The sequence below is a fragment of the Procambarus clarkii genome, chromosome 18, assembly GCF_040958095.1.
Source record: "Procambarus clarkii isolate CNS0578487 chromosome 18, FALCON_Pclarkii_2.0, whole genome shotgun sequence".
NCBI lineage: Eukaryota > Metazoa > Arthropoda > Malacostraca > Decapoda > Cambaridae > Procambarus > Procambarus clarkii.
Genome location: NC_091167.1, coordinates 36,975,362 through 36,988,061, shown reverse-complemented (window position 1 = coordinate 36,988,061; position 12,700 = coordinate 36,975,362). Strand labels below are relative to the sequence as shown.

General features: G+C 37.8%; 1 protein-coding gene across 1 annotated transcript in view; it reads right to left on the bottom strand.

Moving 5' to 3' along the window:
- The window catches only part of LOC123747809 (lachesin), a 160,172-nt gene extending 147,887 nt beyond the window's left edge, over nucleotides 1–12,285 (bottom strand). Inside the window, exons 1-2 of the mRNA XM_069326500.1 lie at nucleotides 12,147–12,285; nucleotides 8,177–8,883 (exon numbers count right to left, since the gene is read on the bottom strand). Coding sequence (XP_069182601.1) covers nucleotides 8,177–8,282 — 106 coding nt within the window. The 5' untranslated portion in view covers nucleotides 8,283–8,883; nucleotides 12,147–12,285. The remainder of the gene's footprint in view (nucleotides 1–8,176; nucleotides 8,884–12,146) is intronic.
- Between the last annotated feature and the right edge of the window lie 415 nt (nucleotides 12,286–12,700).

Below are 12,700 nucleotides of genomic sequence, written 5' to 3'. Positions count from 1 at the left end.
TCTCGAGTTTGAACAGCAGTCTCATGTGCGGTACTGTATCAAAGGCTTTTTGGCAGTCCAGAAATATGCAGTCTGCCCAACCATCTCTGTCCTGTCTTCTCCTCGTTATTTTATCATAGAATTCCATAAGGTTCGTTAGGCACGATTTCTCTGTCCAGAACCCATGTTGATGTTTGTTCACAAACCTAACGTTTTCCAGGTGTGCAACCAGTCGTAGCCTAATTTTTCTTGGTGTGTGTGTGTGTGCGTGTGTGTGTGTGTGTGTGTGTGTGTGTGTGTGTGTGTGTGTGTGTGTGTGTGTGTGTGTGTGTGTGTGAGTGAGTGTGTATGTGTGTGTGTGTGTGTGTGTGTGTGTGTGTGTGTGTGTGTGTGTGTGTGTGTGTGTGTGTGTGTGTGTGAGTGAGTGTGTATGTGTGTGTGTGTGTGTGTGTGTGTGTGTGTGTGTGTGTGTGTATGTGTGTGTGTGTGTGTGTGTGTGTGTGTGTGTGTGTGTGTGTGTGTGTGTGTGTGTGTGTGTGTGTGTGTGTGTGTGTGTGTGTGTGTGTGTGTGTGTGTGTGTGTGTGTGTGTGTGTGTGTGTGTGTGTGTGTGTGTGTGTCTAGGTGATACCATATATTTATCCTTCCTCTGGGCACCAGACACGGAAGTCAGTAATGTAGTGGGCTATTTTGCTATGTTACTGAAAGCAGTTCTATCGTCAGCCAGCTTAGCATATGCTGCTGATGTTGTTCTAGTGATGCATTCCTCCGCCGAGAGATTTGTTGTTACTTGTACTAAAATAAAATTTCACTACATCTCTCATAGGTTCCTCACTTTCCTTAAATATTGTGACACTGGAGTGAGTATGTGCACTTGGAGCGTATTTCAATAATAAATGAATAATGTAAACAGTTAAAACATAAAAAGTATATACATTTTCATGTGAACAATAACAAGAATAAACGCAACAATTTTAATAGAAAATATAATTTATATGATATCAGCAACATCAATCATAATATCCCGATATCAGCAATAAAATGCACGTGGCCTTAATCATGGCAACAAAGTATTTAATTCTCCATATTGAGTCATCCATTACAGAAGCCCTACACTATAATGGACATCACAAAGTGAATTTGTTAGGCGCGCGCGCGCATGCGCGTGCAAGTGTGTGTGTGTGTGTGTGTGTGTGTGTGTGTGTGTGTGTGTGTGTGTGTGTGTACTCACCTACTTGTGTTTGCGGGGGTTGAGCTCTGGCTCTTTGGTCCCGCCTCTCAACTGTCAATCAACTGGTGTAAAGATTTCTGGGCCTATTGGGCTCTATCATATCTACATTTGAAAGTCTGTATGGAGTCAGCTTCCACAGCCTCCTGTGTGTGTGTGTGTGTGTGTGTGTGTGTGTGTGTGTGTGTGTGTGTGTGTGTGTGTGTGTGAAAGTCATGTTGTTTCTTATGAACGTTACAAAATAAATACTCCGCTTCTATCCATGGGCAACACATTTTGTATTTTTTCTCTCTCTCTCTCTCTCTCTCTCTCTCTCTCTCTCTCTCTCTCTCTCTCTCTCTCTCTCTCTCTCTCTCTCTCTCTCTCTCTCTCTCTCTCTCTCTCTCTCTCTCTCTCTCTCTCTCTCTCTCTCTCTCTCTCTCTCTCTCTCTCTCTCTCTCTCTCTCTCTCTCTTCAACAATATCACCAATGACAGTATATGAACTCTTCACATATAGTGGTTTTATCCGTGATAATCAGCATTATTCACAATAATCATTAGACATTAACACACAGTCGAAAAATGCTATGGAGAAAAAAAGATATATATAAAGTTTATTTTGACTTCAGTTGGAAAGTATGATGGTTTGATTTATTTTTTTATTTTAGTGTGATCAGTACATAAACTTTTACGTTTTCACATCTTCATTATTTACTGACTTCTTCTATGACATGGCTGGCTACTCCAACGTGACGAATCAATTTTGTAAAAGGGATTGCAATGCTAATATAAATTCATAATTATCAATTTTGTAAAAGCATTGATTTGTTTACAGCTGCAGAGACTACCACATGTTTTCAATGATGTTTGATTTATTTCAACGTTCTCAAAGCTAAAAAAGTTTTGGGTCTGGTTCCTATGTGTAGCAAATATTTTTGGAACAATCGACCCGGCAGGCATCCCTGGGTCTGTAAAGCCTCACTTCTAGGTTAGTGAGTGGTTCACCTATCAACACATTGACAAAGTCACTATTTTGAGTCTGCTGAAAGTTTTGGCGATCGTGTATACGGTCGGTCCTGTTAGAGGAATGATGGTTTCTTTGTGGTTTGTTTATTTGTGTCACTATTCAGGATCGCTGTTGCTCACTGCATTCCCTAATGAAGAATAAACGACATTTATTGTATTGTAATGATCCTGGGACATACGGATATTCGTCTAAGGGAAACCGTATAATATAAAACGAATATGTCTTCAGAAATAAACCAATCTCTGTGTATATTACCCATTTATAATGGAAATACTAAAATTGGAACGAAATATCCTCATGGATTATTTCATATTGATTTTAACGTGTGTCATCATTTGAAATGTGACTATGATTGAATTGAAACCTTTGATTGCTTCTTACGTGAAATATTCAGTTTGTTCAACTTCATTAAGACTTCCGAAATTTAGTTAGATAGAAATTATATTTGCTGTTCAATTTCCTTGAGATTCTTCCTGTATTTATCCAGAATGATACAACATTGTGCGATCACCAGGATATTTTAAACACCTCTAAGAAATTTCACAGTGTTAGGGAGGATGATAGACAATTATCCAGCTTTAAGTTAATCATTTAATAAATGATCAAGAACAGCGTCAATTGATTGCCAAGTAAAGCATGCGCTATCAATATTTACTGTAATACTTTTTACAAACTATAGTTAAATGAAATATCCAGAAATTTATTTTAAACTCCAAAAGTACGATTATGCTTGCTGAGTCAACCACAGTCAATGATTTAGTAATACACAAGAACCCAGTTCATGAAGTTTTGAGTCTCTAAACTGAACATTTAATAAAGAAACCACTTTAGGGATATTGCACAGAATCTTCAGACATCAAGACTAAGGCTAATGTAGAGAATTAATGAAATTCATCACCGCATTTTTATAAACAATAATACGTTAGAAGGACAAATTTTAACATAACTCATCACTTTTCTGATTGCAGGCGTCGTTCGTCCTGCTAACTCCCTCTACTCTCTATTACACGAGCCTCCCTCTCCTACCATTTGAGTTTTTTTTTACATTTGTTAATCTATTTTACACCTCGTTTGCATCCTGTGTGTTGAAGTGTTCCCCATTCCCATCGTGTGAGTGGTAGTGGAGTTCGAACTCTTCCAATTGTTGCTAGTTGTCCTCATACCTTTCCTATTAGTGAAAGTGAACCTCATATCAATCCTGAAAGTGATAGTGGAGCCCATAGTATTCCTGTGAGTAGTATTGAACTCTATATCAATCCTCTGAGTTTTATTTGACTACATACCCATACTGTGAATAGTTATCGACGCGTCGACTAGACACCAATCCTCTAATTAACAGTGGATACATGTCCATCCTGTGGCTGGTAGTTCACCCCACACTCATCCATGGAGTCTTTGTGAAAAAACGTTACATCTGCACATAGTGTGTTCCTAAAATGAATTCACTAACATTTGTGTTGGTAAGCAAATAACGGCTCTGATTAGTTTGTTGCAGAGTTCGATATCATAAACACCAACAGTCTATTCCCTGTTTCGATTAGTGCAGCTTAATTAACAGGAATCTGCAGACTTCTGTAATGGATTCGAGAACTAAGCTCAGTGTCCTACAGGTTAAGAAATGCACACATACGCGATGCTTTAGTTACAGACTGATTTCCTCTCAACAGGCGTTAGTTCTGTGTTTCTCTTGGACATTGGCTGGACTGCCTACAGTCAAGTTATTGTGTACATATATTTAATTCCAAACCTATTAGTGTTCATCAAAGAAACAAATAATATTACAAACAAATAGAACTGGTAATTATACTAATTAAATATAATTATTTTGGAATAATATTATTAATGTTAATAATAAAAACACATAAAATTGAAACAAATCGTTAATGAGATTTCTTTTTGCATTTGAAGTGGGCGTTAGCGGGAAGAAATCCTATACAACACCAGTTAATTTTATACATTAAACCTCGTTTAATGTATACAACTTTGACTTAGTATCAGCTCAATGCCAAAGGAGCAGGAAAATCCACCTCTTTTGGATTCGGTTCAATCCCAGCTTATATTACTTCTAGCACATTATGGTTCAGTGGTTTAACGTATGTGCTTGGGAGCACCCAGAGTGCAAGTCCGAATTTTTGTCATGACTCCCACTGATGTTCTCAATGTTGTTAATGGTAGTAGCAGGAAGATAAATAACTATTTATTTTAATAATGATGTTTATTATTACACTCAAGGTTAAGTTACAATTATTTACCATCTGTGCACTTGTATTCTCTTTGAGCATATATTAGCTATATATTATACGGAGCAAAACGACACAACCTTCTCCATAATGTATACAACGAAGTATAAGAGATGCAAGCAACGATACGGTGATTACACTAATTTTCTCGCTAACAGAACACAAAAAGGTACTATTTACGTCATCGTGTTGGAGCCCAGCTGAGAATTTTCCTTGCCACCTGGCCTTGTATAAAACTATATAACCGCATACCAAAGATATACCATAATATGTTGTAATTTGTTTACCGCCAACTATCCCCACCTTAATCCCTTCCTGGCACGAGGGACATCAAAATCAAAATATAGGAGAACAGAAACTATTGTTCTCGATATTTCACGCAGACACGCAAATATTACGCTTCGCACGCCTTTGTTCTATCACCTAACTGGTTCGTAATAAGTGTTGTGAAGATATGCAAAGCTTTCTACATGTAGCCAGTAGGTAAATAAATATCAGGTAAATAAGGTGTAGCAACATTTCCATAAAGGAAATAATGAACATTCAGAGCAAGTTCAGTCAATTCAAACATTTTGAAATGTAAGGTCAGTTACATAATTGGTACATAACAAATACTAACTTACCCCTTATTGCTGCAAATAGCAAACGAATAAACTGCAGTTCTGTTACAAAAATCAAAAACAAATTAAAGAAATATAAATTACGCTTAAAAATAATTATAATATATTATTATTATATCATTATTAAATAAATCAATTAAATTTATTATGATAATATTAACTAACACACACACATCCTTAAAAGCATTAAAAGCATTTTCCTAACCACCTCAGGAAAAAAAAGAGTTGTGCGTATTACACATGATCACGGCATGTTTGTAGAAGCCTCTGATATAACGCATGATCACAGCATGATTGTAGAAGCCTCTGATATAACGCATGCTCACAGCATGATTGTAGAAGTCTCTGATATATAACGCATGGTCTCGGCATGACAGATTATTAGACTCACTAACAGAGACGACACACATTAAACTTTTACAATGACCAGCAATAAAATGCACAACGAAAGTTTAAATTAGAGACATTGATTTGCCATTCATATGCACAAAACCATTTAGAGAAGTTAAGGACAGGGAGGGGTGAAGAGAGCCAACTGCAGACAGTTTCAAGAACAGGATCGGGAGCCTTAAATAATCAATAAAGGTAAAAGCAAGGCTCAAACACTGACTCTGAACTTTGTGAATGCAACTCGATGAGTACATGCACACTGGTTCATGAGGAGTTTACTTTGAAAAAGAATATTTTTTCTCGGTAATAAAACTTCAGCTGGAATAACAGTAAAAACTTTTTAATAATAAAAACTTCGATGGAAGACAGAAGAGTTCCGGAAGACAAGATCACTACATACGAAATTCTCATGGGAATTGACAGGGTAGACAAGGATAGATTATTTAACACGGGTGATACACGCACAAGGGAACACAGGTGGAAGCTGAGTACCTAAATGAGCCACAGAGACATTAGAAAGAATTTCTTCAGTGTCAGAGTAGTTAGTAAATGGACGATATGATAGAGCTCGAGAAGCTCAGGAATCTGTACACCAGTAGATTGACGGTTGAAAGGAAGGGCCAAAGAGCCAAAGCTCAACCCCCGCAAGCACAACTAGGTGAGTTCATAGACACACGAGGGGAAGGCACTATCTTGAGGTAAACTAATTATATATATTTTATATTCCAAATAAGTTGACATAACCCTGAACTTAATAATATAGATAGACATTCCTTAAATGTCTATCTCTAGGAAATTCAGTGGCGAATGCAATACTCGTGAGCAATACTTGTGATAAGTAATCACAGAGAACGCAAGAATATTTAAAATAACAAAACATGAGACAGGAGAATCAAGATGGCTATCCAGGTTTGGGAGGAGACTCAAGGACTCCATAACGAGCACGTTGATAATGTGATGACCAAAAGTATTCATAGTAATTATACACAACCCTACACTACATGACATAATTCCCATATTGGTCTTTGTAAGGTAAATAAGCTTCTCTCCAGTATGAGAAGAGAGGTGCGCTTGTGAGACGAGTTGAAAGGGAAGGCCAGCTTTGACTGACACCATATAACAGTTACGAGATTAGGTATGGTAAGAAGCACAGAGGTTCAGATGCCTAAGAGGGTCAGATGAAAGTGAGATTCACTTTCGACAATAAGGTAAAATGCAGTGTGACTCAAAATGTTGTGGCAGTTCCTTATTAACGTCAACTATCCAACTTCACACCACGCTGCTTACCATGCATCTTCCTGAAGCAGAGAGAGAGAGAGAGAGAGAGAGAGAGAGAGAGAGAGAGAGAGAGAGAGAGAGAGAGAGAGAGAGAGAGAGAGAGAGAGAGAGAGAGAGAGAGAGAGAGAGAGAGAGAGAGAGAGCGCGCGCGAGAGAGAGAGAGAGAGAGAGAGAGAGAGAGAGAGAGAGAGTGAGAGAGTGAGAGAGTGAGAGAGAGAGAGAGAGAGAGAGAGAGAGAGAGAGAGAGAGAGAGAGAGAGAGTGAGAGAGTGAGAGAGAGAGAGAGAGAGAGAGAGAGAGAGAGAGAGAGAGAGTGAGAGAGAGAGAGAGAGAGAGAGAGAGAGAGAGAGAGAGAGAGAGAGAGAGAGAGAGAGAGAGAGAGAGAGAGAGAGAGAGAGAGAGTTCCATCCATTTTGTATATATAATATATCATCATGTATCATGATATGTCATATCAGTCATTTCACTGATATGACAGATCAGTGAAATGGCATATCTGAAGAGTCAAGGGTTCCACCAGCCGTGGAGTGTAATGAGCCACCATTCAACTTGAATTCTGATCAGGTCAATTTAGAATTGAAGCTACATAGTAACGCTTCATTAAAATTAATTATGCACACAGAACATAAGAGCTACAGCCTAAAAATCACAGAATAATAACTCTGAAGTTAAACACGCCAGCCCAGAGCTAAACACATCCGGTCTTGATGTGCGCTCTGTCGAAAAGTTGGAAGTGGAAAAATATTTAATAAAAATCTTTTGATGCCAAAGACAGTCTAGACTAATTATGTCCGGAGAAGAAAGTTCTTTGTGTAGATGAGCCAGAGGCATTCAGGTAAAAAAAAAAATAATAATAATTTTAGAAACTTTTTAATTATACATCATCAGTCAAAATGAACACAATTCATGTTCCGAAAAAAAAAATCGAATTAATAAGGCCAACAAACAAGAACATACAAAATGTTTTGTTTAAAAAGGATTATCAGTAAATTTCACATGAGTACACGAGTACACGTTACACCACCTCATGACCACTGATAACATCCTAGCAAGAAATGGATACATAGAGGTCTTATTCCTCTAAATATCAGGGTGCTAATTTCTGGTTCACTAAAAGGTTTTGGTTATAACAACTTTTATACTAAATAAAAAACTTAAAAAAATATATATAGCTCAGCCACTACAACATATGCCACAGCTCCGATATTTTCTGCTTTTGGAAAGCTCATCCTCTCACCATTGTCCCTGCAGACCAAGCATTTGTTGGTCTCACCCACCCCTTCCAGTCCACACCCATGGCGTCAGTAGGCAAGCACTCTCGACGCTAAAAGGAGTAAAAGTAGTCGCGGCCGCCATGCTCTCACCCTACCTTCACCACATCAACCCAACCAGTTTTACACCCTTTCCCTCCCAGCCAACCTTGTTGGGGATACTCACCTCGGTGCTGTCCCCAGTAGGAGTAGGCGAGGGCTCCGCTGAGGTGCAGTAGAACTAGCAGGAGGAATACCCTCGCGGACCAAGGACCGTCGCTCGAGAGCTTCATGCTGATCACTAGCGCGTTCTGCTGCTCGGTCGGGGTGTTCTTTTTCCGGAGTCGCTTTTGCTACGAAGAAATTCGACTTTTGTTTTTTTTTCTCTCTCTCCCGTCTTAGTGAATCGCGAGTTTTATTATCTCAGCTGCGGATTTGCGGAAAGGTTTATCGCTGTTTGTTTAATTTCAAGCGCGGGTTTAGAATTCGTTGAGCACTCGAGTAATCTGAAGTTGGATCAGGTTTATTGAGAATAACAGTAAGCTTTGTAAGACGCTTCTGCCTCCCTTTGGGTATCTTTCTTTTTCCAAATCAATTTATTTACCAGGGCTTATTTATCCAACACTGACCATCAACAATAAGCCAAAATTACGTCTCATTCTTACGAAAATAAATTACACTGCGAAAGATATCTTTTCAATTTAAAAATACCGTTGGAAGCTGACTAGAGAAAATGAGTCGGTCTCCTTCCCACCATTCCTGGATTAAACAAATGTTATGCTGCTCAGTTCCAACCAGAGAGCAAGGTCTTTCACTGCCACATTCACTGTCCGAGGATCAGACATGTCCCTGGCCAGGTGGGGGCGCTTCACCATGTTGCTTTCTTCTTAGTTGCTGAAAGATTTTAGGTTGAATTTCTTGTATAAACATTAAATCGAGAGGTAGATTATGAAATTCATCAGGAAAAAAAAACATATAAAAGAGAACAAGATGAGTTATTCATAAAAGAAGATTGCTAAAACGACAGCATATTATTGCATTTAGGTTTAATTGCAAAATATTTGAAATTGCAATCGAGAATATTAAGTATCTTTTTTAAAGTTTTAAATTACATAAATATAAATATTATTTATAGCAAACTAAAATTAAAAGGTTAAAATTATATATATAAATTATATATATATATATATATATATATATATATATATATATATATATATATATATATATATATATATATATATACATATATACATATACATATATATACACACATATACTTGCCTAGACCACAAATGAGAGGTAAACAAAACCTAGACACACACTGGGTGGGGTGGTGTAACCATATCAGTTATGCCGAACACCTGTGCTTTCTGAGTTCGAGTCACCTTGCAGTGTGTGTGTGTGTGTATATGTGTGTGTGTGTGTGTGTGTGTGTGTGTGTGTACGCGGGCGCGCGCGCGAATCATTAGAATGTAATTAATTACTAACAGAAAACATAAACAAAATGCATCCTACTCAAAAGCATGAAGCTACGTGAAAATATCGAGTGCATTCCGGGCTTAGTATGTATACATTATTGGGAGTATTTAAATCCATGTATGGTATATTGGGTTTCAAATATATTGTCAAGTCTAACAAATCATTAAAGTCAGCCTGGAGTCATAGAGAACAAGTGGTCGGTCAAGATCACAGGAACTCTACTGTCTGCACACGGTGTCAATTTAGTCTAAAGAAGGAATACCATTTGACCAGACCAAACACTAGAAGGTGAAGGGACGACGACGTTTCAGTCCGTCCTGGACCATTCTCAAGTCGGTTGTCCAGGACGGACCGAAAAGTCGTTGTCACTTCACTTTCTAGTGTGTGGTCTGGTCAAACTACTTTAGCCACGTTATTGTGACTCATCGCCTGCATAAGGAATACCATATTATTTACAAAATTATTTTATAATTTCTTATTTCCGCAAAATTCTTTGTATCTTATCAAATATATTTTAGTAATTAAATGCAGTAACATATCGTAACGATATATTGGTTGCAGAAGTAATATATTGCCAAAAATCGAATAAAAATTTAATTTTCTGGAGGCATTCTTCGTGCGGTTTTAGGAAGAGTTAGATCAGTTATTACAATTTCTTAGCACAAGTTCGAATTAAGAGCTGGGCAAAGAATTAAAGACTTATTTCCTTACATGAGATGCACTACTTCACTAATCATTAAATAGGTAATCGGGAGTCTCGCGGCTGTTGTGAGTTGCATCCTGTTGCAGGTGAATTGATTTTTAGGAGGGACCGTGATAAGATTAACAGGTTTACTGTCCCAGACAATGGGAAAGAAACCCATAACACTACCACAATTCCGTAAGTATTTGGAACACTTCAGGGAATCATACCTGCGTTTTCGGTCGGTCTCTTCAGAATACTAGTTCGAATTTTTGGCAGATAACGATCAATTGGCAAGGACGTCATGAAACATCTAACAGTTATTTAATTACCTCTTCAAAATCGCAGCAATATCTCTTAGTTCCTAATAGCGACGTTAGAGGTGGTGGGAATCGATACTGGTTCCGCTCTTTTATAATGTCTACTTATTAAAATTGAACCTGTTTCTCACCGGTAAAAATGCCCTCTGTTTGCAAGACGATAATTAGTGGAACTTGGAATATTATTCCAAGCAGACAAATTGTTGTGAGTGGGAATGAGGCTGAACCCTCAATATAACTTTCAGTAGTCCTGAACTGGCAATTTATAGTCAGTAAATTATTTGTGAAAAGTTTGGTAGGCTCATTAAATTGCTGAAGCTTCCTTTTTTTTATAGAATCACCAAATCCTTAATTGCTGCAACGGCCCTACTCATTTGAGTAAGTTATTGAACTAAAAGCAATGTTGTGTACTTGAGTTTCAGAACTTTCCACTCATTCTGCAGCAGTTGGCTAATTTCTTACTCTAGGATATTATAACAATATGCAAATAGAAGTTATAGTTTTCGGTGTTAAGCAGAGAGGTCAGAATATTCTACTCCATATTGTTTTCAACATGAATCTAATCGAGCTCAAATGTCATTGAAGCATTCTGCCTTCATGTATACGGAAAGGCTGAACAGATAGTCCATTCTTTTGATTTGTCACTGCCACCAAAAAAACAAAAATAACTATTTTAAGTAACCGGAAAATTGCCCAAGAATATTTACTATTATTATTTAGATTTAAAACACAAGTAAACAAACTAAAGGGGAAAAATGTCCACATGGGCAGTGTTAAATAGTTTGAGTGACGCAAATAGCTTCTGGTAGCTATTGTAAGTACAACTAATGATCAATTAAAGTCAAGTTTTAAAAGCCATAAACCAAAAACACGGAAAGAGAGTGAGAGACAAAAGGCGTAAACGCACGAACAGAAAGGCACTTCCACCAAGACATTAACATTTACTTTCCAAGGGCAGTAAATCCCCACTTTATCGTGTTCTGTTGAGGATTGTGGGTAGCCTTGCTTACTCTTTGTTACAGTCGTCAGACGCAACTCAGGAGCTTACGAGCCAACTCTGGATGCAATTTCAACTTCACACAAGCTGTCATTCTGGGTTGAAATGAGATCCTAAGGCGGCTGTCTGAAGTAATGAGTCCTGGCAGGGTCCCACGTTGAGAGATAAACACAAACACGTTCAAAAACTGATATATATATATATATATATATATATATATATATATATATATATATATATATATATATATATATATATATATATATATTTTATATATAAATATATATATTTTATATATATGTATATATATGTATATATATATATATATATATATATATATATATATATATATATATATATATATATATATATATATATATATATAATTATTATGAAGTCGCTAAGAGATTAATTCTATCCACACCGTTTTGAACCCTTTATTTATCATATATATTTCAAGTAACTGAGAGTCAGGATCAGCATGAGAGTTAACACCAGTGACGCACATCAAGTTCAACGTATAACTTCAAATCCAATTCACAACACTTCCACAAAATATGGGCACTCGGGGCGTCACGCACTCGTATTATGGGGCTTTAGAGTGAGGGAACCCATATCATGTCAGATAGGGTAACACGGGACAATCAAACATGACGATAATACACTTCTCTGTTACCCAGATTTTCCATCCTGAATAATGAGAAGAAGCGGATGTGTTAACGTATTAGGTAGGTGAACCGAAGCTGGAAGAAGGGGGAAAGGGCGGAGTCAGGCGACACGAGGAGCCTAGTTGCGTGCGTCCGTACTCTCCCGCAGCCAACGCACCACTGACGAGCGCTCTACATTATTCCCTGGCTATAAACGCCATAGATTACCTCCTAATGACTCCCTTTAACCTCCACTTTTATGCTTGCTACTGGCGAACGCTTACTCCGTGTTTATTTGTCTACTCACTGTACTTATTGATACCAACGTCTCGTTGCACACCCCTGCAGAGGTGTGTAAACTCTAAGGTGCATGCGCATCAGCAAGACCTCAGGAGTCAATTTACCCTTACGGTCAAATCTCGGGATCTGAGGCTTCATCAAAATACAAAATTGCAACATAGTACACACCTATATATAAAAGCACTTCTCTTCCATTCTTTCACTTCTTTCCTCCTTCCCAGCTGGGTGTTTTTCCTCCTTCCTTGTGTCTTTCTCTCTCTCTCTCTCTCTCTCTCTTCCTTCC